At 42.8% G+C, this 25,978-nt stretch overlaps 3 protein-coding genes across 3 annotated transcripts in view; 1 reads left to right on the top strand and 2 right to left on the bottom strand.

Moving 5' to 3' along the window:
- Positions 1–236, bottom strand: part of LOC143332654 (vacuole membrane protein 1-like) — a 57,257-nt gene extending 57,021 nt beyond the window's left edge. The window contains exon 1 of the mRNA XM_076750349.1: positions 134–236. The gene's annotated coding sequence lies outside the window, so the exon portion shown is untranslated. The remainder of the gene's footprint in view (positions 1–133) is intronic.
- Positions 237–2,950: 2,714 nt separating this feature from the next.
- ptrh2 (peptidyl-tRNA hydrolase 2) lies at positions 2,951–4,361 on the top strand. The gene is made up of 2 exons (XM_076750750.1): positions 2,951–3,065; positions 3,700–4,361. The coding sequence occupies exons 1-2, from the start codon at positions 3,022–3,024 to the stop codon at positions 4,223–4,225; spliced, it is 570 nt and encodes a 189-aa protein (XP_076606865.1). The 5' UTR covers positions 2,951–3,021; the 3' UTR covers positions 4,226–4,361.
- A 1,431-nt stretch (positions 4,362–5,792) lies between these two features.
- The window catches only part of cltca (clathrin, heavy chain a (Hc)), a 33,515-nt gene continuing 13,329 nt past the window's right edge, over positions 5,793–25,978 (bottom strand). The window contains exons 3-30 of the mRNA XM_076749928.1: positions 24,596–24,864; positions 24,215–24,376; positions 23,988–24,101; positions 23,241–23,414; positions 20,239–20,436; positions 19,855–20,055; positions 19,192–19,344; positions 18,787–18,909; positions 17,847–17,984; positions 17,583–17,747; positions 17,246–17,426; positions 16,832–16,995; positions 15,228–15,353; positions 15,002–15,144; positions 14,224–14,458; positions 13,977–14,099; positions 13,749–13,894; positions 13,451–13,634; positions 13,170–13,362; positions 12,656–12,813; positions 12,299–12,571; positions 11,782–12,099; positions 11,358–11,489; positions 11,111–11,221; positions 10,837–11,007; positions 10,501–10,722; positions 7,906–7,981; positions 5,793–7,141 (exon numbers count right to left, since the gene is read on the bottom strand). Coding sequence (XP_076606043.1) covers positions 7,008–7,141; positions 7,906–7,981; positions 10,501–10,722; positions 10,837–11,007; positions 11,111–11,221; positions 11,358–11,489; positions 11,782–12,099; positions 12,299–12,571; positions 12,656–12,813; positions 13,170–13,362; positions 13,451–13,634; positions 13,749–13,894; positions 13,977–14,099; positions 14,224–14,458; positions 15,002–15,144; positions 15,228–15,353; positions 16,832–16,995; positions 17,246–17,426; positions 17,583–17,747; positions 17,847–17,984; positions 18,787–18,909; positions 19,192–19,344; positions 19,855–20,055; positions 20,239–20,436; positions 23,241–23,414; positions 23,988–24,101; positions 24,215–24,376; positions 24,596–24,864 — 4,787 coding nt within the window. The 3' untranslated portion in view covers positions 5,793–7,007. The remainder of the gene's footprint in view (positions 7,142–7,905; positions 7,982–10,500; positions 10,723–10,836; positions 11,008–11,110; positions 11,222–11,357; positions 11,490–11,781; positions 12,100–12,298; positions 12,572–12,655; positions 12,814–13,169; positions 13,363–13,450; positions 13,635–13,748; positions 13,895–13,976; positions 14,100–14,223; positions 14,459–15,001; positions 15,145–15,227; positions 15,354–16,831; positions 16,996–17,245; positions 17,427–17,582; positions 17,748–17,846; positions 17,985–18,786; positions 18,910–19,191; positions 19,345–19,854; positions 20,056–20,238; positions 20,437–23,240; positions 23,415–23,987; positions 24,102–24,214; positions 24,377–24,595; positions 24,865–25,978) is intronic.

Raw genomic sequence — 25,978 nt, forward strand, 5'->3', positions numbered from 1 at the left:
TTTTCAACTTTCAAACAGAGATAACCACAGTGCACTGGAGAGACATTAATTTCACAGAGTGTAAAACAAAGCAGGGCTGTAATGTAACAGCCTGGTGTTATATTACAGCATTATGCAGAGAGGGTAAACTCACCGTTCAGTTGATGATTAATCCACGGTAAACTCTGAGCTCAAATAGAACCTGTGGCGGAGCCTCAATGGCAATGTGGGGCAAAAGTACACTCCCCATGAACTGCATCATAACTTGAGAGCAGGGTGTGGTGATGGAGGGGGCCAGTGAGGGATGAAGTACTGATACAGAGTTGCCGGGGGAGGGGAGAGCAGGCTGACAGAGGAGAGACACAGAAAGAGGGAGAGATTTCATCATTTGCCTGGTGGAACCTCAAGAGAGCCAGTCTAATTAAAGGTCTATAAATAAGTGGATCACTTTCCTGGAGCGCACTTCTAACACTTCTCAGTCCTCAGTAGGTTTCACACAGAGAGTGAATGAATGGCATTTGGGCAAAGAGAGCCCAGCTAATTCCCAAACTGAAAAAAAAAAAAAAAAAACCCCACCTCCGGACATCACATTTTTCAGGTCATAACTAGAAACAGAAGACCTCAGCTGCATTGGCATGTTTGAGTTTCAGCGCCATCTTGTTTATCAGAGTGAGAAAAGTATTTCAGAACTTTTCTGGTGAAAACAATTTGGAGTTTCTGAATTACTGTCTCCTGGGACATTATTAGGACGATGCCGTCAGAGTAAGTTTCAGGGAGTCAAGGCCTTCTCTGTCAGATTTACTGTTTTGACTTCAGCAAACATGGATGGTATCTGTGTCAAGCACAGCCTTTGGAGGCTGCCCAGAAGTCTTAGCACTGAAGTCAGATCAGTTACTTCCTATAGGTCCTGACCTGTAATATTTCTGAGAGGTCACTTAGGTCATGTAAGACGGGCGTCAGGTTTAAAAGAAAGTGATTGTCAGACTAGAGACTGATGCAGGACACAGTCATGGGCGCCAAAGCAGGAAGGAGTGACAAATTCTCTCCGACAGTTTAAAGGCAAAAACGAAGCTGAAACAATGAAGCGTCACAACATTTACAAATAAAGGGCAAAAGCAGTTTATCATTGTCATAAATGAGGTTTTTCAGAATAAAAATACGAACTGCTGGTGAAAACATCCAGTGCACTTTGGCCACTGAAACAATGGCATCTTAGCTTTGACCCAGTAACATTATATCATTATCGCCCACTTCCCTAACAGAAAAGAGGTTAAGCAGCACTATCTCACAATCAATACACCTTCACTTATGTTTTTGTCAAAAATATAGACCTCATATCTTTGTCTTTCTGATATTATAATCAGAGCTCGTGCTACCTATAAAACGATGTATTCCTGAAGAAATGACCTCCATATACAGTCCGTTAATTCCAATTATGCAGCTGGTTTTGCTGAAAATATAAGCATGCAGTCACACATCCATCCTTTCAGTCTTTATATTCCAACCTAAATCCAGGGTCATCAGTGACACTTCACCTATATGCAGACAAGAAAAGCTCTTTGCTCTGTCACCTCTCAGCCCGCTGACATTACATAAAGTGGACAGCAGCATATCAGTCCATACACAGCACGCTATCTATAGGCTGGATCTTGGCAGCCAGTATTCGCTCTGTGTTATGTCATGTTCATCACCATATACTGCACTAAATGACATGGAGCCCATGCCTGCCAGACACATAATAGAAGGAAGGTGTGTGTAGAGAGGTTTTTCTTTGCTCCTGTTCGCAAACAAGGGATGAATGAAACTATTTGTGTCTTTTGAAGAAAGGGCAGCTTGTTGTTTGTTGTTGTAGAACAAAAAGCAGTTGCCATGTGCACATTATATAATGCTGCAAAAGTTGTTTGCAGGTGAAACCAAAGTCTTACTCACAGTAATCTAAAACTCTGCCGTGCCTTCACAGTTTCTTCTATTGCAGCTATTTTACACAGACTCATGCTCCAAATATTTTTACTTATTGATTAATTGGAAATAATACAATTGTCTTTTTATTCCCAAAATTGAGTGGAATAGAATGGATGTGGAGCAGATGAACTTGATGATAATGTTGAGCATCTTCTGTGCACTTAACCCATGTATGAAATACATAAAAATCTGACATCATGCCTGTATATGTCAGATTTATGGGAGATGTTGCTGAATGCTGACAAAATAAACATCCTTTTTTTAAATAATGAGGATCACCCACAACATGCGCTGGACACACTTTGCTAAAATTATGGACTGAACACTTCACTATCATCTATCAGCTTTTTAAATAGGCCGATGAATGGCGTCATGTTACTTTTCTACGTGGTTTGATTTTCAGGTGCGTGTAGTTTCAGATGCACTTTGCGTTTATCACAGTAGAAGATCCCAGCGTTGCTCAATAGAGGGCAGTGTTGGCCTAAAAGCTGGTGTTGAACTGACGGAATAAGTGTCGGTGAGGAAAGTCAGGTTCTCGTGCCTGAGGCTCCAGTGGAAATGCTGAGGGGCCGGTGGATCATTCTGTGGTTGTGCTTGGCTTCCTCAGGTTACAATGTGTGAGATTGAACAGAGTGTTCCCGAGGAAGAAACTATGGAAGCTAAGCTTACCATTATAAATAAAAGGCTAAAATGTGACTGTAACTGTGAGTTAAAACCAGGAGTTGTTTCCCATGCTACATACCAATTGTATAGAAAAGGCCTATGTACAGTATCCTAATTGTCATAGTGTACTGTTGTTCCATAAAATGAAATAGAATAAAATTGTGCAATAACAGGAAATTAAATAATAGTAGGCGTATGCGTCCATGGGTCTATTTAATCCACCCAAAGATTTAATAGTTCTGTTTTACTACTACTACTTCTACTTCTACTTCTACTTCTATTACTACTACTACTAATAATAATAATAATGATAATTTCGTATATTTTTGTTTAACAAAAGCAACAAATATACGTTTAAATGTTTTTTACACGTCGCGTTGTTGTGACGTCATCGCCAGGCGGCCACGACAGAAGTAAATGAAACTTTATTCATGCTGGCAGCGCGTTGAAGAAACCGGCAGGTATGACACATGTCAGTGTAATTCGCTGTGTAACGATTCAGCTTCAACATGTTGGCTCTGTGGAGTAAAGAAATGGATGAACATGAGTCTGTTTGGTCCTGAAGTGATATCTCTTGTATCGAAGTGGTGTTTTTGGCGAGTAAATGGTCTCGCCTGTAGCCAGGGAGCTAACGTTAGCTAGGCTTGCTCCACATATAAAGTTAAGTAAGTTAGCAAAGACTCTTACAGGCTCACGGAGTTACTAAAAATAACTTAAAATGACCAAATGTGCGTAATGAGCGTGATGCTATTTGACGTTATCTAATGTTAAACGTTTGTGTTAGGCAGAAGAAACAGGGCCAGTTCAGCAAATAAGTAAATAGACTTTCATGAATGCATTTAAATATCCGTTTTAGAACCAACATGGAGGAACAGTTCTTTTAGGTGCACAGAGAACCGGAGATCTGAACATTTCCGTGAACTGCTGAAGACAGTGTAACATAATCAAAAGTTCCACCTTTATGAACTGATGTTTTCAAGATCAAGAATGCATTTTTTATTTCAGTTAGAAAAAGATGATGTTGCCGTCTCAACCTTTCTGCCTTTTGAGCTTATAGATGTAAATGTGAGTTATTCTGTTTTGTCATTTCTGCAGTTTTAACAGTATGGATTTGCTGTGCGGTCCACTGGGTTTGGGTGTAGCTGCTGGACTGGGCTGTGGCCTCTTCCTCGGATGGCACCTTCGGACTCGCTTTGGCCCAACATCCAAAACCCTGATGTCAGCGATGGGGAACGGCGCTGGTGAAACAAGCGTGATGGGAGAGGGTGGCGAGTTCAAGATGATATTAGTAGTCCGAAATGACCTGAAGATGGGCAAAGGGAAAGTCGCTGCCCAGTGCTCCCATGCTGCTGTATCTGCTTACAAACAGGTTCAGCGCAGGAACCCAGAGCTTCTCAAACAGTGGGAGTACTGTGGCCAGCCCAAGGTGGTGGTGAAGGCCCCCAATGAGGACACCCTGATTGATCTGCTGGGTCAAGCCAGAGAAGCAGGGCTTCCTGTCAGCCTGATTCAGGATGCAGGAAGGACACAAATAGCACCGGGATCACGCACCGTGCTGGGTATCGGTCCGGGCCCAGCTGATCTGATCGACAGAGTCACTGGAGACTTGAAGCTCTATTAGAGTTCCAGCCTGCATCTGTGGGACTTACATGCGATTTATTTGTTGTTAATACTGTTTCCAATATAAATTGTTGCTGGGCTACCATGAGTTTATATTTTTATACAATGATTGACTCAATTACATGTGAGGTACTTGATTTTTCTGTGCAGTTTTGGGGGTTTTGTGTACTTCTGCCTGTCACATAAGACATCAGTTGACTCTTGAATAGCACTAGTAGCAGCTCGAAGTGTGTTACTGTACTGTGATAGTTGTGACAGCAGCAAAAACCAGTCTGCTCAGGCCGGTGTCCAAAGACATGCTCAGAGGAAACGCAAACAATATTATTTGTCTCATTAGAATCACAGTACCATAAAATAACAAGAGCTTTTCACAGCAGACATTTTGACTTGTCATAGCAAGAAAAATATGTTATTAACAACTCAGTTCCACTGAATGTCCGGTAAAGCATGACAGTGAGCCAACACGCAAAACAGCAGATCTTTGCAATTGCTTAATATAAATGGAATGCTAATGCTATTGATTACACCTGTGCTTGTCCTGCTGTGAACAAGGTTTCTACTGACCATGGTCCCAAAATGATCTTCTCTTAATAAAGAAAAAAACAACAACAACTGAATGCCATTTGGATTTTACAAAACAATAACCTTTCTGAAGTATTTTTCCTCATCTTAAATGCCACATTAGTCAAACTTCCTGAAAGTAAAGAATGGATGCCTCCACCCACTCAGCTGTCGTATCCACATCGTCTTCTTGTGTGCATTTACTTTTATCTTATGAAAGAAACACAAGGTCACAATCTGCTGTTTGAGATGAGGTGTATCCACATGGTGTATGACAGGTGATAACTCACCAGATCTGAGTTTTTTACAAATGTGCTTCACTTCTAGCACCTTCTGACATGTACCATCAGAGGGTGCTTATGCTACACCCCTGTGCACTGAGAGTCATTTCAACTAATATGAACATTTTAAGGCATAAAACAAGTTGGACAAAGTAATGGGAACCCCTTTGAATAGAATCCAATCTACAGAGTTGCATCAAATATTGACCTACAGCTGAATCAATTGCTCTCTGATATGAAACATAAGTATCGAATGAATTTACTGCAGACGCACTGCACTGAACTGTGTTAAGGTACTATCCCATCCACAGCAGTCTACAGAGACTTATTGATATTCACTTCAACTGAATTCAAAAATGTGTTTCCTGTTTCAGTGCAATCTCCCTGCTGGCTCCGGCAGACTCCCAGCTCAGGGTTCACCTTTGCCCTGCAAACAGGCAAGGTCAGCAAATAGAAACACTGACACACTGTGTTTGGAAATGGAGAAGCTGTTGTTGTCGAAGTACCATCACATCGTTTTGCATATTACATTGAGCTGCAGCATCTCTTTCATGCACTTTACAGCATGTGAGAATTCTGCTCAGTATTTATCCCTTATCAGAACCATGACATCACTTCCCTTTTTGGGGATTAATGCACAGCGAAGTGGATGGAAAGCAATTGTGACCTTTTACTGAGTTCATCTCCTGCACATGACCATATATGTAAGACACAGTCAGACTGATCTTGACAAACAAGAAGCCTTTATTTTTAAGTGGAAAACAAAACCGCTGTCTCATTCATTATAATCCTGATTATGCACAATCAAGTATCTTAAGTGCACAATTTAAATCTAAGGTAATTTAGATAAGAATATAAGTTCAAAGGAGTTAATGATTGATTTCCTGTATACACGCAAGCCTTTGATAAAAACTTCAAATTACCACAAGTCCTGTGATACTGTTTCTGAACTGGACGAACGGATCAGCCGAAACGGTTAAAGGCAGCCCTCGACAGGACACGAGGAGAACAGAGGTTTGAAAAATTTCTCCTGCACACTCAAGTGACCCAAAAAGAAATCCAGCAGAAACAAACCGCAGCATAAAGAGGGGGCATGGGGCATGTTAGTCAAACACAAACAGGTCTGCAGTCCCTCCTGAGGTGGAATGGTCCCACGTTAGAGCAGTATTTAAAGCACATGGAAATATCGTCTGAATGCAAATTTGTTGGGAGAGTCCTGCATAGGCATTGCTGGAAAGAAAGAAACTTTCCCGTAAATTGTATGTTCAATACTCTCTTAGGTTTTCATTAAGAAACAGCCCTGAAGTGTGTGGAAGTGTGTGTGGGGACACGACTGGTACAACGTAGTGTTTCAGGATTGTGGTCATGGAAGCGGCAGTCTCATGTTCAAATATAGAAGAACATAGTAGCATTTTTTTGTGTCTGAATATACAATAATTAAATGCATTTTACAGTCGGACAGAAAAAGCTGCTCACACACATCAAAAGGAAAAGGTTCTACATTAATTCTTCTCACTACAGAGTGCAAATCAGATGCTTCACAACAGACCTTATTTTTAAAATGAGAAGAGGACTAGCTCTTCCCACAAGCCCCCCCCCCCCCCGTTGCCATTGTACATAAACCATTTCCCATTCAAATAAAATAGACAAAAGAAAAATTAATCTAGTCAATACGGAATGTGAGAAAATTAATCTTTGTGATGCAATCTTTTTCTTTGACAACAAAAATAAAACTGAGTCCTTCATGACAGTTTAAAAAGGGGGGAAAAAAAGTTTAAAAAAACGAAAAAAACAAAACAAAACAAAACAAAAGTTTGTCTGTATTATCCCCTGCTGCCTGTAGAGGGTGCACAGAGGCCATAATAATGGTCTGGTGAAGGACTGTGGGAGATGGATGGATGGTAGCTCCAGCCTGCATGTGGAGAGACGGGGGTGGGGTCTTTACATGCCGTAGCCAAAGCCTGGCTGAGCTGCTGGCTGACTGTATCCTGCAGGTGCCTGGTAGCCGTAGCCGTAAGCTTGCTGAGGGGCAACAGGTACGCTGGGGCCTGCTGTCAGCATGAGCTGGGGTGTGCCTGCAAAACACACACACACGCACACACACAAAGTATAGGTTTCAAATGTGTAACTGGTGTGTTTTATTTAACCAGAGCCACAGTTCTGATGTAAAACTTTAATGATTTGGCCACAGTGCTTCCTCTTTGGTTTGTTGATCTTGTTTTTTTAGCTTTAAAGAGTTCTTGTGTGCTGAACCGTGTAGTCTGGTGTAGTTTCCTGTTCAGCTGTGGGACGACGGGCAGCTGTTAACATCTGTTGCGATTAATAAAAAACGCATTGTAAAATGTGTTGACCTGTTTGTAAAAACACCTTGCTATGACCTTTCCTAAAATTTCCTTTAATGCCTTGAAAACTTGTTTTCTCAATCAACTTCTTGCTGTGACGGGATCTGACCTGAGCACCATGATCTGCCACATTTGGAATTCTCGTACAGTTGTGAAAGCGCTCACTCGTAGTGATGAAGCCACAGAAACACATCACCTGAATTTGATCTTTATAGTGAGTTACAGCTCATTGTTTAGCTGTCTGGCCCACAAATGTACTGTTCTGGTTCACTCTGACAGCTCTCACAGTGCATGTTTTTGGCCACAGCAGGCAGCTATTTTCAGCCCGTCAGGAATAGTACTCAGAAAATCAGATATTCAAGGTTCTATGAAGCTCAATGACCACAGGGAACACTTGATAATCTCGGGGCCAAAAAGTGCTGTTTATGGAAGGAAGACTGCTGTCTCTGCTTCTGATCACAGTGAAATGGACACTGATGTAATGAGAGGACTGTTACCATAGACGATGGGTTGCGTCTCTGTTGCCTGCTCCTCTTCTTTCCTTAGGGACTCTGAGGTTTCTAGTTTATCTACCTGCAAGGCAAAGAAATAACAGCATTTAATACAAATCCACAGCACTTGAGTAAACAACATGCTAAACAACTAAAAAAACTGAAAACAGTTACACATATATTTGTTAACTAATCTGTGACAGCGTTTCTGACAAAGATGCTCATGTGGGTCACCACCCAAAGCAGATCAAGGCTAAACAAAACCCAGCTGTTGGAAACAAAAGTCAGTTTTAAGAGATTAAACCAGTACTATTTCCCTTATAGTGTCTTCTACAGTGTGTACTAAACATCATGCATTAATGAGAATTGTCCTTCACACCTTTCTTACCTAAAACCTAAAATTCACATAAATCCAACTAGTGATGCTAAGTAACCTTAATAAGATAAAATAAGTTTAAGTTTCATTTTCACTTCCTCTGCTCTGTCTGGGTGGCCTGACAATACAAGCAGTCAATTCTTCCCAAAAAATAAAAAATATGCAAATAAATTAAACAATAAGAAGTTCTTCTTCAGGCAGCAAGTCAGATCCACTAATAAGCAAAATGTGCATATCAGGTCATCAGGGGGAAAGCAGCAGCACCTGGATGCGGGTTATTTCTATCGTTAAAAGTAAGGGCTTGCTCAGCAGTGCACGTCTACATCTTGTGCTGAACATATGCATTCATCATCATCTCCATGCCTCTTCAGAAAATGGGAGCTCTTTAACTTCTCTGCACACATTTTCAACGAGCTGAAGCGTCACTGTATACAGAAACAGTCCCATGCTCTATGTGCTCCACTGCTGGCAGTGAGGAACAGGCTGCAGCACTGTGATGCAGTTTGGTGGGAGGAGGAGGAGGGGGAGGAGGGAGGAGGGTGAGTCTGAGGCCAGGTGCTGCCTACAGTTCAAGGCTTTCTACAGGAGGCCAGGCACAACCAACAGCCTGCTGCAATGTATCAGCAAAAGACGTTTCCACACATGCTTTATTCTAGAAACAAGTAATTCATCAAAACACAACAAGCTTTAAAACACACACAGCTTCATATTGTGCAGTGTCAACGTCTGTGAGGAAATGCACTTTTAAGTGACGTTGCAGAGAAATGATTACACTTGTTGAAGCTTCTCTGCTGTTTGAGCACCAGCTGAAAACAAAATGATGGATATTTTCGTGAATTCAGAAGGTTAAGGCCGTTTACGACACAATGCGATTCCAGCTGCGTTCCCTGCTGTATTCAGGAGTTCGTCTGTGAGCTTGCGCCCCAAAGATCAATTAGATTGAACTGCAGGCACAGGCTCGCTGAATGGCACACTGGGCCGTGCATGCCGCTTAACTCAATGCAGCGAAAAGTCGTGGTGGCTCGGTTCAAGCTGTTGGAAATAACTGGCCTCAGTGTTGCTGTTGTCACATTGTGTCTGAAAGGGCATTAAGACAGATTCAGATTCAACTATAATTAAAGCTATTGCGTACAGTGCATTTTCTCCAACAAACTCCCCATGTAGACAATGTTTTTTTGGACTTCTGATTTAACCTCTGCTGCAGTCTGCAGCTGGGTTGTAGTTCTTTAAACATGGGATAGGATTGGAGCAAACTATGGTCCCTTAACGACTGGCACAGCATCTGGAGTTAGGACAGTCTATAGTCTATACACCTGATTTTTTCTGCAAACTGCATATGTCATGCAGGCCTGCATTCTTGCAGCAGATGGCTACAGTTTAATTTCCGCAGACTTAAAGTATTATTAGAGACTTCATATCTCGAGAGTTCCCCAACAACTAAAAAAACAAAATCAGCTTGAAAGACATCTCAGTGACTGTGCTGAAGTGAGAGTGTAGCTACAATCCATGCACACTCAAGGCTGCAGTCGTCTGAATACTAAATACTTAGAGATGAAAAACAGAGCATTTAGCTTTCACCTGTTCCTTAACTGCATCAACCTGGAAGAGAAGAGGTGCAGCATAGAAGAAGAAAATTACAAATATGTCCCTGTAAAGAAATCTGGTAAACAGACAACCATAAGAAAGAATTCTGGGTATGTCTTTGATACTGACAACTATGACTGTGACTCGAGTCAAAGGAAAACAATGATATCTTTCTATTTCGAATACAGCCAGGTTTCTGCACGTTATCATTCCAGATGTTTTGAATATTTGCAGTTGCAGCCATCATGACATTCTTATTTTGTCTATAAAACATACATGTTTAAATAACTACAGTTCTCTAAACTACTGTACCTGGTTTATGGATCAGACTCAAAACCTCAAAGGACCAAAACAGGAAGAGAATGTGTCCCATATCAATTCATTTTGTCGTTTCATAACTGACGCAGCACACAGTCAAAAACAGGCGGAATAACAGGTAACTGATTAAGAATATTAATCAGCATCCTTGTTTCTGACTGCACTGTTGAAAGAGTTAAAATCTGGTTCAGATGTTGCAGACCTTGGGGTGGTCCTCTCTGACAGAATGACAGCACTGCTGAACAGCTACATGGCCTTTGTTTACATCAAAACCTATTCATTCCTCAGTTCACTTAACTCCAGCCTGAAAAGAGCTGACCCACCTTGCTGAGGTACTCCCTCATGACCTGAATGAAGTATGGCATAGAAAAGTCCATGATGTTGTGCCTCCAGGCGGTCTCCAGCACCACGTCCGGTCGGAGCAGGTCATAGCAGGTGAACAGGCAGGCGGCGAAACACTCCTTCTTGTTCTCCTGTAGGAACCAGGACAGCAGCTCCTCTGCCAGCTCGATGTCCTTGGACTCTGACGCATACTGCATGGCATCCTGCAGGGGAGACAGAGCATGGACAGGGTCAGGAAGACAAGTTAGACAATCTATCCAGTGTATCGGAAATATTCAGAAAGACAGTAAAGGTGACTGTTGAGGGGGAAACAGCACCTTGTAGAGCTTGTCTTTCTTGCAGAGCTCCACACTCTGTTTCCAGCGGTTGTTGCCCTTAAAGAGGTAAGCAGCGATTCTCCTGAACTCAATCAGCTCATGCTTCTCCAAACGCTGGGCCAGGGAGATGTTGTCAAAGTTGTCGTAGGCATCTATTGATGTCCTCAGAGCCTAACGAGTGTGATGGGAGAAGGTGAGGATATTAAATCACAGAACAATAACAGTTATGGAATAAAAGATTTACCAAATACAGCAGCATGTCAAAGGCCCTCACCTGATAATCCTCCTCTGTGATGAAAAGGTTGTTAAGTGCTTCATTGACTGATTTGTTGTTGTGGTTCTGTACTGACCGCAGGTAGGGTTTGACCAGAGGCAGCTGTTTCACCTGTGGACATACATATACAATCATCATCTCACGGGCCAAGTTTCCATCCACATTCAACCAAAATTTTAACAGAATTTCTGCAAAATCTGCAAAAACCACTACTGCTTTTCTATCTTAATGAGACATTAAAGTGTACCTTGCTGAAGAAGTTGACAGCACGGGAGTGGTCCAGTCTGGGGGAAAGCACTATGAGCAAATCATTCAGTAACAAGGGCTTGAACTCCAGATAGAACTGGATGGCTTTGTAGTACAGCTCCACATTGGCCACCTACACAGGGTGCAGAGGGGAAGACAGTCTTAGAAACAATCACTGAAGAAGCATAAACACTGGATTGGGAATATAACACACAGGGTCTGTACAGCTTTTTAACATACCTAAACCAAACATTTCCAGTCACTCAAAGCTTTTCACAACTAAATTGTTACTATAACTGCAGTTGTGAAAAATGAAGTTTACAGAATTCCCCTATTCATCAAATACAATGAGGCAGTTACCTCAGAATAAAGAAAAATATAATAATATTAAAATAAACTTTGTTTCACAGTCAATCAAAGTGTACCTTGGTAACGATATCTTTGAACTGTCCCTCCTTCCAGGCATCTGTCGGGTGGTTCATCATGGTAATGATGGCGTTGTCGTACTCCTCGTACTTGTCGTACAGGAAGACCAGCTCGGACCACAGGTGAGCCTGCTCCGCTGCCCTCAGGACCTTGGGGATGTTAACTCTGGACCAGAAGAGCTCCAGATGCTCCCTCATCTTCTGGGGCTTGAACTTGGAGTAAAGGATGGCCAGCTCTGTGAACATCCCCATGTGAGCGCGCTCCAGGCCCAGGGCGGCCTCCAACATGGTGATCAGCTCCTCAAAGTAACCGCGGTCCTGAGAGAGAAGACGGTGGATGGAGTATGTAAATGTGTGCTTATGTATGCATGTGGGCAAAGTGACATGTCTTAAAATGAGAAGGTATCATAAGATAAACTACATGCATACACTGTAGCCTCGGTGTATCATTATTTAAATAACATGCCAGACAGTGAACACACAAACACATAAAAAATGTCTTAATCCTCAGCCTTACTTGGTAGTAGTTGATCAGCTCCTCCAGCTCGTCAGCGTGCACCACGATGTGGAGACCGCACATCTGGGCCAGTCTGAACTCCTTTCCATCCACGCAGGCGAAGCACACCTCTTTCCAGGTGCGGGTGCTGTTGGCCTTACGTGCGCCGTCCACAGCAGCCTGGTACTCCCCAAGGTGCACCAGAGTTGAAGCCAGACGGCCAAAGTTGGAGACGTTGTTGTATAGCAGTTTAGCGGCATCATACATTTTCTCATCGTAGCAGCGGTCGCCAACCTACATGGCAGATATAATAAAGACAGTGTTTCATTTTTGGCATGAGATCTTATTCACAAAGGCGTCTATGAGAGCGGGGCTAACCTGCTGGATGTGAGCATTGTTGGGTCCGTTGATGAACTCTTCCAGTTCAGCCAGGCGATTGGTTTTGGCCAAGGCAAAGATGAGCTCTGTCTCCACGTAGGACTCCCGGGCCTTCTTACGAGCCATCTGAAGGAATTTGACCAAGTCCTCCCAGTTGCCTGAAACACATGGAAAGTAACAATAAGCTTTTGCTGCATTTCTAATTAATCTTTTTCTTTTTTTTTTGTAGATGTGGAACACTGTCTCAAGTGTATTTTATGCTGATAGCGTACACTTTCAATAAAGAATTGCTGCAGTAGCTGCAACTATCAGCAAATACCCCTGGAGGACAAACTCAATAGCACAGCTGATGTGCTCCTCATCGATTGCTTTCAATCGAATTGGCACTGGCAAATGACTAAGAGCTTTCTCTGAAACCCTGCCATCTGTTCATAGCGATTGATCAGCTTACAGTAAATCAGGTGGTATTCTTTCCCTCCCTCTTTTCTTACTTGAGGTCAACAAGTCTCCTTACCGCTCTTGTCAGCAGCCTGTACCACCTCCATGTATGCAGAGGGATCATCGGCTTTGATGTAGGAGTCGATGGCCTCTTTAACCAGGTCCTTCTGTAACTGAGCCTTGGCCAGCTGGCTCCACACAGCCGGCTCATTGCAGCGTTCTGCAAACTCATAGGCCCGGTCCAGGTTGCCAATATGCTCGATCAGCACCTAGGTTTAAGAACAAACAAAAAAGGATGGTCAACACTTCTTCAGTCAATAAGGTTTTTGTTGAGCTGTTTCAGAGCTAATGACTAACCTGCACAGCAGAGGTGTTCACGTCAAACTTCTTGAAGATGGCAAAGGCCTCCTCGAAGAGCTCGTTGCTGATGGCAATGTTAGCAATATCGGGAGCGTCATAGTTGTCTAGCCTGCTGATGTACTCCATCACACGGGTACGGTCAGCTTTGATCGCCGTGAGGATCAGCAGGTTCTGCAGATTTCTGTGGGAAAGAGGAGAAAACACAGAATGCTCAGCACACTTAAGGTTGGAAGTATTGATTTTGAAATGTGTCATGGGAACAAAGCAAAACATGCTAAATGTTACAGCTAAATACCTGTGTTCACTGAAGACAGAGTTGTCCAACACAATCTTCTCCAGCAGCTCAATGAGCTCGTTGGGCAAGTCTGCAGTCATGAAGGCCTTGACTGTGACTGATACCTCCTCTGGGTCCTGGGTTTCTGACAGGGCTGTCTGCACCACCTGAGGGCAAAGGAATGGAGGCTTAGAGAGGCACCAGGCAGTAATATCAAATGAGATGAGACTTGTCCTGTGTATACTTTACCTGGTCAATGAGTGGTCGTCTGAAGGGGTTGCTCTCCAGCAGCACGCTGGCCCACAGCTCAGGGTCTTTGCGGCGGACAAGGTAGCGAGACAAGCTCTTGAAGAGGGAGTTCTCATTGCAGACCTGATGTGAAAAGAACAAAAATGCCAGGCTGTTTAATGTTCTACATCAAAATAGGAGAGTCAACTTAAACAGACATCTGGGTATACAGGTAGGAGAGCAGGCAAGTACAAAACTTCATCCTCACATTGATCAGCTCCTGGTCACACTGTCCTCTCTCGTAGGCCACACAGGCCAGGTGGGGGTCTCTCTTCTCGCAGTACTTTCCAACTACACGGCTGTCATAGTAAGGGTTTTCCCTCAAGAAGCGCTCAGGGTTGTTGTTGCTATCAATGTAGATCTTGGCCAGAGCATTATGGGTGGCAGGCTCCTCACAGCCCTCGTGGATGCGAGACTCCAGCCAGGGCAGCAGCAGCTTCAGTCTGTTAAAGGGAAAGGATGTCAGGACTCTCTCTGACTGCTGACACAACTTCTCAGACAAGGATGAACATGCGACTTGGAGCACGAGATTCCACTTTAGATTACTACTGATTTTAAACTTAATTTCGACTACATTACTGAGACCCCAAGCAGGTCACTTCTGAGGAGAATAAATGAACAATCTGATATTTTTGAATACGAACATTACTATAAAACTGTAAGTTTCATAAAAGTTATTGTTCGAGAAAGTATGGTGCAGCAAAACTGTTAGTATGAAAGCATTAATCATATGTTTCTAAGTCAAGTAAGTGACAGATAAAGTGTCGGTCATAGAAAAGTCATTAAAATGTCGCTTACTCATAATATTATGAGGCAAATATCAACCATCTGGTAAAAATGGTTGATATTGATTGGCTGAAAGTACTGGCTGGCACAATGTTTTCTCTCCTGGTCATGAAGCTTTCCTAATTGTACTCAGAGCTTCACTATCATCTAAATTTTTAGTCATAGTGGTTTAGAAACATGTAGGTGGTATCATGCCGCACCTGTTCCTCTTTTCCACCTCAGCAACCAGTTCATCAGTGGAGAACTGTCCTCTGACAACCAGGATCAGGCTCTTGATGACATCCTCTGAGCAGTCCACGTCCAAGAGACCACCAACCACAACTGGCAGACGGCTAGGGTTCACCTGAGACACAAATTTAACAATAAATCTCCATTGCTTATTTCTGGCATACAATGATGTCATGATGTCTCTCCACTGAGCCTTACCTTCTGAACATAGATCTCTATGTATTTCTGCAGGTTGTTGCGGTAAAGGTAGAGGACCAGGTCGTGGACAAAGTCAAAACGATCACAGACGATGATGAGTGGCAGCTGGTCAGTAAGTTTTGCCTCCTGTCCATCACACACAGTAGAGGGAAAGAGACCACGTTGAATAACATAACACAACCAACAAAACACGTCTATACAAGCCACAAAACATCAACCAACCCTGATGCAACAGGGATGATCTTTTACCACTGCACTTACTGTTGTACTGCGTAGGAGGTTAGACACTTATCAGTCACTGAAAATGAAATTTAAGATATCATTTTCCAGCTTGAGAGTCAACTCTCCTTTATTCAAAAATTACACATTAATACAGTGTGAAGGGGGGAAAAATAAAAGGTTTGTCACTACGACAAATGGAAGTCACATCTCAAAATTAGTAGAGACAAAGAGCAAGACCTCTAAATATTCTAAAGTAGATTTCTGGCAGCAGAGAGCTGCCAGTCATCAGATCGACACGAGACAGCGCTGACCACTACAGTCCTCTGTACCACAATGCACGGGTGAGCTGACACACTGCTGTCATCCACACTCATACAGGATTGACAAACTGGGATTGTGCACCTTGTCGATATCATCCAACAACATGCTGTACAGAGTATTATGGGACTACAACATACACAGACACCTTTAATGTCTTCAAATTTGAAGTATGGGATCCCAACTTATTCACCATTTACTGCAATTACACACAAAACATCCAATGAATGGCTAGGACTGTATAAAGCTCAGAGAGCAGTGGTTGCACCCCAGTAGGTGTATGGATTATGGTGTATAAGCATATACGCCTCCATACAAATCCCAGTTTCAATCCTGTGCCTACAGATAAGGGGTAGGGATGAAAGTAAAAAAAGAAGGGAGAAGTCCTGTACTGTGGGGAAGGATAGATTTACCTGATACATGTCCTGCCATTCCAAAGACAAAAGAGGAAAAGCACAAAAGATAATTGACTGCCATCAGGATTGTTGAACATTTTTAACCAATGAGATAAGATGAGATAATCCTTTACTGATCCCCCAGGGCAGAAATGTGGGAAAACAGGCAGATTGCTGGGGATATGCTAACAATACTTTTCTCTTCTATAGGAAGGGATCAAAATGTCAGTCTGTGAAGCTTTTCTTTTCATAGCATGTAGCATTTAAAAGAGTAAGTAAGCACTTGGAAAGTGATGTGAATGAAAACAGACAGAACAGATTCCATTGCAATGGGAGAGAGTTTTGCCTCAAGACAAACATAGTATGGAAAAACTGTTCAGACACGATTTAAACATGGAAAAAAAAGCAGCAAAGTAGATGAGTGTCAGAAAGACAGTGTTTAAGAGAAAGAGAAAGAGAGAGAGGCATAGAGAGAAAGACAGAGAAAGACAGAGAGAGACAGAGAAAGACAGAGAGAGGCAGAGAGAGAGACAGAGAGGCAGACAGAGAGAGAGAGAGAGAGAGAGAGAGAGAGAGAGAGAGAGAGAGAAGCAAAAGTGACCCAGTGAAGGGAGAAAAGACCCATTAAATGTAAGTGTTTGATCACTCGAGCTGTCCCTGCGGCTTTACCTTGAGGAAGTTCTTGACACGCTCAGGGTCGTAGCAGTTGCTCTCTCTGCAGATCCTCTCCACCTCTTTGATCTGGCCCGTCTTGCAGGCAGCCTGGATGTATTTGAAGTGAACTTCAGGGTCCTGACTGAAGTTTACAATAGAGCCCAGGAAGTAGAACAGACCTGAGAGACACAGACAACCACTTAGCTTCAAAAGACGTACCTGGCCCACTTGCCTAGTTGATAGTTAGGGGGCGCCTATCTAAGTACATGGGCAGAAGGGAATGGCTGTGTCAGTAAAACTGAAAAACAAGTCAAATGCCTGGTAACAGGAGTATCTAGGTGAATGGCCTGAACAATACCTTGTGTCTCAGACTGTGCTAGGTCTTATGAGTGAGTGTGTCATCAGTATCTATGAACTTTGGGATCTCACCTTCAAAGCTCTTGAAGGACTCAAAGAGCTCAGTAAGAGCCTGTGTGGTGAGCTGTTCGTGGTACTTGGAGGCCACCTGGACACAGATCTGCAGGTTCTGGCGGATGTTGGCTGACAGCATGGCCCTGAGGCACTCAAGAGAGTCCTCGACCGACAGCGAGCCAAAGAAGTTCACCAGCCACTGGAGGTGGAGGAGGAAATGTGTTTAAAGTCATAGGTCATGCAATATCTATCATGGAGCAAATGAAAAATTACACAATAAGCAATTAAAACTGGACACAAAAGAAAAATCCTCTAGTTTTAATTTAACTTCACTCAGTCGCTAACTGAAGCCTACCTCTGGGTTGAGCAGGTGCGTGTGCACCACAGCGCGCTTGATGTCATACAAGTCCGTGTAGTGCTCCAGTGCCCTTTGCAGGAGTCCAGCCTTCTCACACAGCTGGGCAATGTGGGCGCGGTCATAGTTGGTGAACATTTGGTTGCCCAGGATAGCATCTGCAACCTGCATCCATGACACGAAGCAATGAAAAAGTTAGGAAAAAATGCATCCCAGCTCTATTCACTGGATCCTTTTTAGTGAAGCATGTGCCGATGTGTTCACCTGTGGAGCATGCATGAGGTTCATCTCCAGCAGGCGAGTCTGCAGTGGACCCTCTGAGGGCCTGTTGTTCTTCAGTGCGTCCAGGAGGAATGAGGTGCACTGCTGGATCAGGTTGTACTCCATGAATACATCCACAATCTGAACAGACAGAGACACACAGGTTAGAACGTAAACTCAAGAAAGGAAGAGAGATCATGCCTGAGTAGCTGCTAAATACCTGACAAGAATGTCTCTCCAACATAACACCTCCTAAAACTCTGCACCACTGACAGGATTAAACTTGACAGATGCAAGAAGTTCAAATGTCTTTAAAGCTGCTTTAAGGCCACTTGCATGCAAATTAAAAGTCGCCTCAATGCAACATATTTCCTTCGAAGATTGAAAAAAGCCTCTGGTGCAATGAGTTTTATTCTTGAAATTCTTCTTCCCTGCCAGTACAGCACTTTATGCAACACAGAAAGCTGTGTCAGCAGTTGACATTTGCAGCACAGAGTGTCTGCAGTGGCAGGAAGCAACGGAAGATGTGCATTTCCTTTATACTACAGGATAGCTGAGGTTCACAGATGTCGGAATGTGTGTGACTCAGTCAAAGATTTGTCCAGTTCCAAGGAAAGTGGGGTAGACTTGTTAACCGCACACTTAGGAAATAAGAGGGTCATCATGTTTATCTCAGTTTACAAAAGTAAAGTTAGGTTTCATCCTAACTTCAAAGACTCAGCAGTACAAACCAATCCAGACTGTACAGCAGACAACAGCTAAAGTTTAAACTCCTAATTAACTTACCTTGGAAACTTTCAGTCAGAATAAGACAAATTTCTTTCAAGTTCTTTAACACAGAATTATTCCACTCCTTAATATAATATAACAGCAGATAGTCAAACTCTCTCTATCAAGAAAACAATGTATTCCTTTTTGAAAATCCCTCCTCCCGTCCTCTGACCTGTGTGATGTCAGCCAGTGGCTCTTCATCCTGGACCAGCATCTGAGCAAACTGTAGGCCTTGTTCTGGGTTGATCCGCATCACATTCCTAAGCAGAAAGATCCAGTCTGGAGTGTAGCCCACCTGGAACCAAAAAAAAAAAAAAAAAAGGTATTAAAATATCTAATTAAATGAATAAAGAAAAAAAATCCAATTTCATGGAGACACACATCTTCATTTAAGCTTGAAATGTGATCTTTTTTGTAACCCACTTTATTGAAACTCTTGAATTTGGCATTAGTAGGGCTTTTGGTTTGAAATGTAGCTCAGATGTTGTATCTCCTCCTTTATTGGCCCTACATTTCATCATGTGGAAATGATCAAATCTTCAAGAGCTCTCATACCACCTCAGCCCGACAGACATACCTTCTTGGCGTACAGGACGATCTTGGGGAACTGACCAGTCTCCGCAAAGCACTGGATGACCTTGTTGGGGACGTTGGCCCTCAGGTAGACACTGAGAGCCAAAGTGGGATCCACTGCCTTCACCAGGTCACCCAGTTCCTCTGAACACTCCAGCTGAAACACAGGACAAGTAACATCAGCACTGGAAGCTATTCAGGGCCAATTTAAAACAAACATGCAGTCTTATTCTTTTATCTTTGCCTCATTTTTATTTTTTCTTCCTTTTATATCCCTTAAGATAATTATCTTTTTTTTTCTTTCTATTTTTAATATATGTTGTTTTTACGCTGTGTGCTGAGCCAAATGACAAGAGGAGAGTAAACTGAGACAAAGAATGAGATGCAAACTTGGTAAATGTATGGATGGAAAAAAACAAAAAAACATTAAAATACATTAATATATGCTGAACACAAAATGAGTGAAAGCCCAGGCCAGATTGTCTTATTTGCCATTGAGGCAGCTTAGAAGCACAAAATGTCAAGTTTTTTAGGGACATTTCGAAAATTCCTTGCATAACATACGTTCTCACATGATCCAAGATAAGAGGCAAGTCATATAAACAAACAGGCAGCTCAGGAAGAGCCTCTTCCTGTGAGTGGACGCTGAGATGGAGATATGCAATACCTTGTCTTCCTTCAGCCACTTCTCCAGAAGCTGCTTTCGTCCCTGCTGGAGGACGGGTCTGCAAAGCTCCAGGGATTCGAACTTGTTGAGCTGGCCCTGGTCCAACAGGATACCAAAGTACTGCAGCAAGGGGGAGGTCTGGCCTGGCTGATTCGGAACACCCTGGAAACGACGGATTGTATCTGGGGTTCGCAGGATACCCTGAAAGGGGAAAGGTCAACTGAAGGTCAGAGGGGAGCTAAATGACTGATAAAAAGCAAACTAAGTAGACAGAATATAATGCAATCCAATTCAATAGCCATGTAATAAATAAAACCATGTGGATCACATTTTTGTTCAGACCATGTCAGAGAGTTGTTGATTGACTCCTAACGGGATGAGTACCTTTGGTGCATTGGCAGCCACCTTGGCAGCCTCCGAGTAGTTGCCAGCAGCAAACAGGTTGTTGAACTTGCGCGCAAAGAGCTCTTCAGCGCCTGCGAGGTTGTTGCGGACAGCTAAACGGAGAGCCAGATCTGGATTCTGGAGCACGTTAGTGATGTAGGGGATGATGTTTTCCTCTTCCACGCAGACTGACAGCACCTGTTATGGGGAAAAACAAAGAATTTTGTCGTCAAGTACACCAGAGACCACACCCATGGTAACACTGTAATCACACTGCCAGACTTTACCCTCTTTTAAAGCTTTTCCATAAATCTGATGAGAATTACCACATTTCCGTCTAACACTATATGCTTGTAGTCAGTTGTAAATACTTCCTGTCATGAACTATCATTTATGAAGCAACAAATCTAATGAAATTATATGCTTTGTCCCCAAAGCCCCACCCCCACAATGTTTAGCCAGGCTAAGTTAAAGCTAGACCGATAAATCAACCAGGCCGATACAGAATGCAATCTCTGCTGGATTTGACAGATGGTCTGATTTTTGCTTTAACTCATCTTTGACACGTCTAGATGACATTGGCTTAAAACACCTTCCTTATTCACGCCTTCTGCCAGAAATCAGAAGAGTGAGCAAGCTCAGCTAAATAGAACTGTGAGCAACAGCATTAAACTCCATTAAATGCTGTCTGGACTTGGGTTGTGGCTGCTGAATGCAAATGTGTTATTAGTGGGTCAGTGTAACGCATGGCTTTTGTGAGCAGTCTGGCAACAGAGAGAGAGAGAGAGAGGAGAATGAGTCGAGTGAAAAGAGCAGGATGAAGGAAAGGGAAGGGGGGCGAAGGAGAAAGACAGCCAGTGTTGGGCCCTCTACAAGCAAGCTCAGCAGGTCAGTGCCCCAGCTTTTAACATGGGTGACTAGACCTCATTCTTCCTGCCACTAAAGCAGAGTTGCTTACTCACTATAATGTGGGTGGACTAATTGGAGGTAGCTGAAGAAATGATCAGAAAGGAGTAAAAATAGGTCCATTACTAGAGATTCTTCTACTCAGTATGTGTGGTCAGGGAGGAATGAAACAGCATCCAAAAGAGATGCTAATGTTAAAGTCGTGATTACAACTGAAACCTGTGAATGAAATATGGCAGATTAAAAACATCGTCTGTACAGGTGAACCAATACTTCAGTTTTTAAGCAATACCCTTCAGTTGCTATTTAAATACAATGAGCAAGTTGAATAAAGTATCTAACTATCTATCTGTCTATCTAAGTTTGATGGAAAAAAGAGACAAACTTGCCAGAACAACTAGAGAGCACCAAGCGTCAGATGACACATGAGCTGTGGTATCAAGTGATACACTGATCCAGACACAAACACACACACACACACACACACAGAAGAGTAAAACAGCAAGCAGACATCACATCTCTTTGCCATGCTGATGACGTGGAAGATCAGGTGGAAGTTGTGATTGGTTGACAGGACCAGCACTAAGAGGATTGAGGGCATCAGGCTGTGCCTCCCACTTCACATCATGTGCTGAAGGGTGGTGGGCCCTTTCCCCCCTCTTATTGGGCTGCTTTCCCTCACTCCTTTCCCTCCTCTGTCCCACTCTCTGGTGTGTGCAGCAGTTTTGCACTGCAGCTTTCATCATTTGGGCCAGGTCTGGCACACACACACTTTCTAGTCTGAGTGACGGTTTCAGAGATCCTGATGTTGAGAATCAAACATACAAGCGGACACTGCTAAGTCCATAGCTCCTGATAAGAAACTTGCTGACAACTATGGGGAGAAGTTTAGGTACTGTAGAAGCAATAATACTGGAGATATCAGATATTAACTTGGAAAAGGAGTTCAAGATGTTTAGGATCATATTACGACAGATTTTCCTGTCCATCCATGAAGCTAAGATCAGCGGACCTTACATTGGGGTTGTGGCGGTATTGATTTTGTCTCACCACAGTGACAAAACAATGCAGCCCTTTGGTTGACCACCATTTAGTTCTGTAATGTACTTTTTTCTAACTAACCCCACACACTGGATCGCTATTGCGAGTGTAGGGAACACATTTTTTTTTCAGGGGAGTTATTTTTCACTTTGCTTGCTTACCATTAAATTGAACCCAAGTACTGTAATACCACAACATAAATATTCAACTACAACTTGACTTAGATTCGAACTACATTATATCATCTGGACTTTTTAAGCAGCAGAACATCATCACACAACCATCCCTGTCTGTTGCAGTCTCCACTGTTGTGCTTGTCCCGTCCAACCAGGAACAAAAGTCTGTATGTTGACCAAAGACTGTGCTGGACTGAAAAGAAATGCATGGTAAAAGCATTGTTGTAATGTATTACTAAGTATCAGGTTACCAATATTATTGGTAACCAACCCACTTATCTGGAGGCACTGAGGGGCCTACACAGTGGCCTATTATCCCTCAGATCACTGCCTCTGTGTTCGTGTTTGTGTGCATGTGGTGTGTGTGTACACACACATACGCACTTCAGTGCCCTGGCAGACAGCGAGATCCGTCACTGCCCAAGATCAGCTTTCCTCTCTTCACTCAATTATTCATGTGGTGTGTGGCCTGGCTGGAACATTATTCATCAGCTGGCTGGATCCAGTTTTCCTCTCTGGTTCAGCTTTACAAAAGCAGTAAGACACAACCCTCTCTCCTCTCTGTGTGAAACACTACACTTTGGATTATTTATAATGCCTCCTGGAAAAGTCTGAGCTTGCCTGATGATGACAGACAAACAAGGAGTTGTTGTTATTACCCCATGCAGCAGCTGATGTTGATGTTGTGCTTGTTTATATTCATTAACCTGTGTCAGATTTGCTGGCCATGTGATTGCTTATGACATAAGGGGTAAACAATAAAGAAGTGGTTCGTTTGGAAGAGTATTTGGTTTAATCAGCAAAATTCTACCTTACCAGGACTGAGCAGCCATGCTCAACACACTTTTAATTTCCTTACTCACTGTTTGACATTCTTACCTGTCCCTTCCTGTTGACCCCAATGATGCCTGAGGTGGCCTCGTGTGGAGCAGTAACAAAGATGGTCTCCCCACTGATGCGGTTCATGTAGATGCAGGTGCCTGTCTCCAAGTCATACAAGTGAATGTAGCCATATTTGGTAATAAGGAAAACCACGTCTTGCTTGGAGCTTATCTGTCGAGAAACAAAGATGAAATACTGTGTCTATAAATCTGATTATGGCTGAAAAAGAAAAAAAAAAAGACCTCACATAAACCCATATAGTCTATTTTGCTTTATCAGCCTACTGAGTTCAGTTTGTCTGAGCAGGAGATGTCACTTTATATTTGAGTGTGGGGAAAAGAAATTGATTCCCACTGTAATGACTTGCTTAAATTCAAAATGTACATTGTCCGTATAAGACCATTTGAAGTAGCCTGCTTTGAGGTCCAGCAGTGGGCATTCTTAAAATTCACCATCCGCTTGACCTACTGCATGCCCTATTTACCCATCACTAAATTCTGCTAATAAAAACAGAAGAGACTAGTGAGCTAAGCTGTGCTGATCATATATTTACTGACACTGAAGCATCTGAGGAGCAGTGAGTAGAAGTATTTTTGGTTCTACACTGTAGATGGCGGTATGATGACTCTATATGGGTTGCAACCAAATTGATTCCAGTAAATTCTGATTAGTTCAAATTCATTCAAAGCAGGTTTTTTTTTTTTTTTGGAAAAAGAGACAGCCCTAGTCTAGTCAAGTCCACACCTGCATGGCCACAGGGAAGTCGTTCTGCGCTTCTGGAGGGAAGAACACATCCACCGCTTTCTTTGGAAATGGCTGGTTGCCAGTTGGTGGGGTTCCCACTTCAATGATGTGCAACTGTGTCGAAAGTGAGAGACCACAAGTGAGAAATGGACACATGGAGGTTTTGCTTCGAGAATTCCAGTGACATTAAAATCTGTTTCCCCTATTGAGCTATTAACATCAGTCACCTTCCCTCCAGCCTGGCCTCTGACAGCAAAGCAGAACAAAGTTGACTCCTCTGTATTCCCCTCCATCTTGAACTGGGCGAAGCTGGCAGCATGGCCTTCAATGGGCTGAGAAACCTTTCTGTCAACAGAGTAGAGCTGCATGGCTCCCACCACTCGATTTTGCTGAAAAAGGCAAAACAATATCCATAAATATGTATGAAACAAACTGTCTGGCTAACAATACTCAAGGCGAAGGTGCTATTTATCTATGGTTACCTATTAACGCAAACAGGCTATGGACTGTAAATTTTCTGTGATGAGGACATGTTTCATATGTTACAGTTCTACACCACTGAACTTAATATGTGGTGTTAAACTCAGAATACATGTGCAGCAAATTACCTGGGCTGAGATGCCGATGAGCAGGAGCCATTTCTGCTTGGCGTCAGTGCGGTAGTTGATGATCTGGCAGCCCGCCAGGCTGGAGTGACGGTCAAAGACTTTCACAGGCTGTGAGTCACCCTCCATGCTCCAGTGGTAGACTGCATTGTCAGTCACGAGTGCAACTGTGTTAAGGGAGATCCACTTCCAGAAGGTAACGTCGTCCGTCATGGTGTGCGCCTTCATCTTGCTCTTCATCTCAATGTTGAAGATCTGAAGGGTTTTGGCGGCTAGAGCAGGGAGAAAAGGGGGCAGGAGCCAGGCCCCAGAAGAATGTTATAGCCTCTGGCAAAAGTACATATACATATATTCATAGGAAAAGAAACACACCCAATTTCAAGAGAAAAGGGAGATTCAAATTTGATATATTGGTAGTCATGGCACAGTGGTCATCAAGCAACGACACCATGACTAATAGAAAGGGGATGCCATACATGCTGTAGTCGGAAATTGTATCATATCTGAAGTGTGGTGAGACAACTGCCGTAGAACAAATGAAGTGAATTAAATTTCGACCTCCTGAGAGGCAAGGAAGTACACTTTTCTGCTCTAAACTCTATTGGTACTTTATGACCACTTTTATTTAAAATTTGTGGAATATGCTGGAACTTGTGAATTTCCCTTGGGGATGAATAAAGTATCTATCTATCTGTCTATCTATCTATCTGTCTGAATTGGCAGGTCAATAAGAACACATATGTAACTGCAGAGCTGTCACATGCGCGATGCATGTACAATTCTATGCAAATCAATAATTTAAGAGTAAGAGGAAAGTTATTTTCAATGTGCATTAACTTAACAAACCAATGAGCATAATGAAGAAACAGGTACTCCTTACAGTCTATGAGAGTGTGAATGGCCGAATACATCCTTTCTTCTCATTGTAAATTTTGAATGTACACCATAAACGCAGTATTTAACTCAAGTGACCATAGCTCTGGAAAGTTGCTTATTAAATGTACTCAGTATATGTCATGTATTTTATGTCCGACTACCTGGCCCATCCCATCAAATGAACAAGCTTCACTGAGAGAAACAAAGCAGACAGGGTAGAAGCAAGAAACAAACAACTCACAAAGAAGGCAAACACATCTGCATCTGATTTCAAAATGTATACGGTGGAATACGACAATTAAACAGATACGTTGAGACACAATTAAGAGGGATGGGCACATTTTAAGCAATTACGAGACTTTGAACAATAGTCACATTAAAGGTTTCCAATAATGATCATGGGTGATTGACTATAATTGAAGTTAAATATGTTTTGTGGTGGTGTGGTTTGAACAGATCGGAATCTAAGTGTTTGAAAAAGGTTCACTCACCTGCATTTTTTGTTTATTA

The sequence above is a fragment of the Chaetodon auriga genome, chromosome 15, assembly GCF_051107435.1.
Source record: "Chaetodon auriga isolate fChaAug3 chromosome 15, fChaAug3.hap1, whole genome shotgun sequence".
In the NCBI taxonomy this organism is placed as follows: domain Eukaryota; kingdom Metazoa; phylum Chordata; class Actinopteri; order Chaetodontiformes; family Chaetodontidae; genus Chaetodon; species Chaetodon auriga.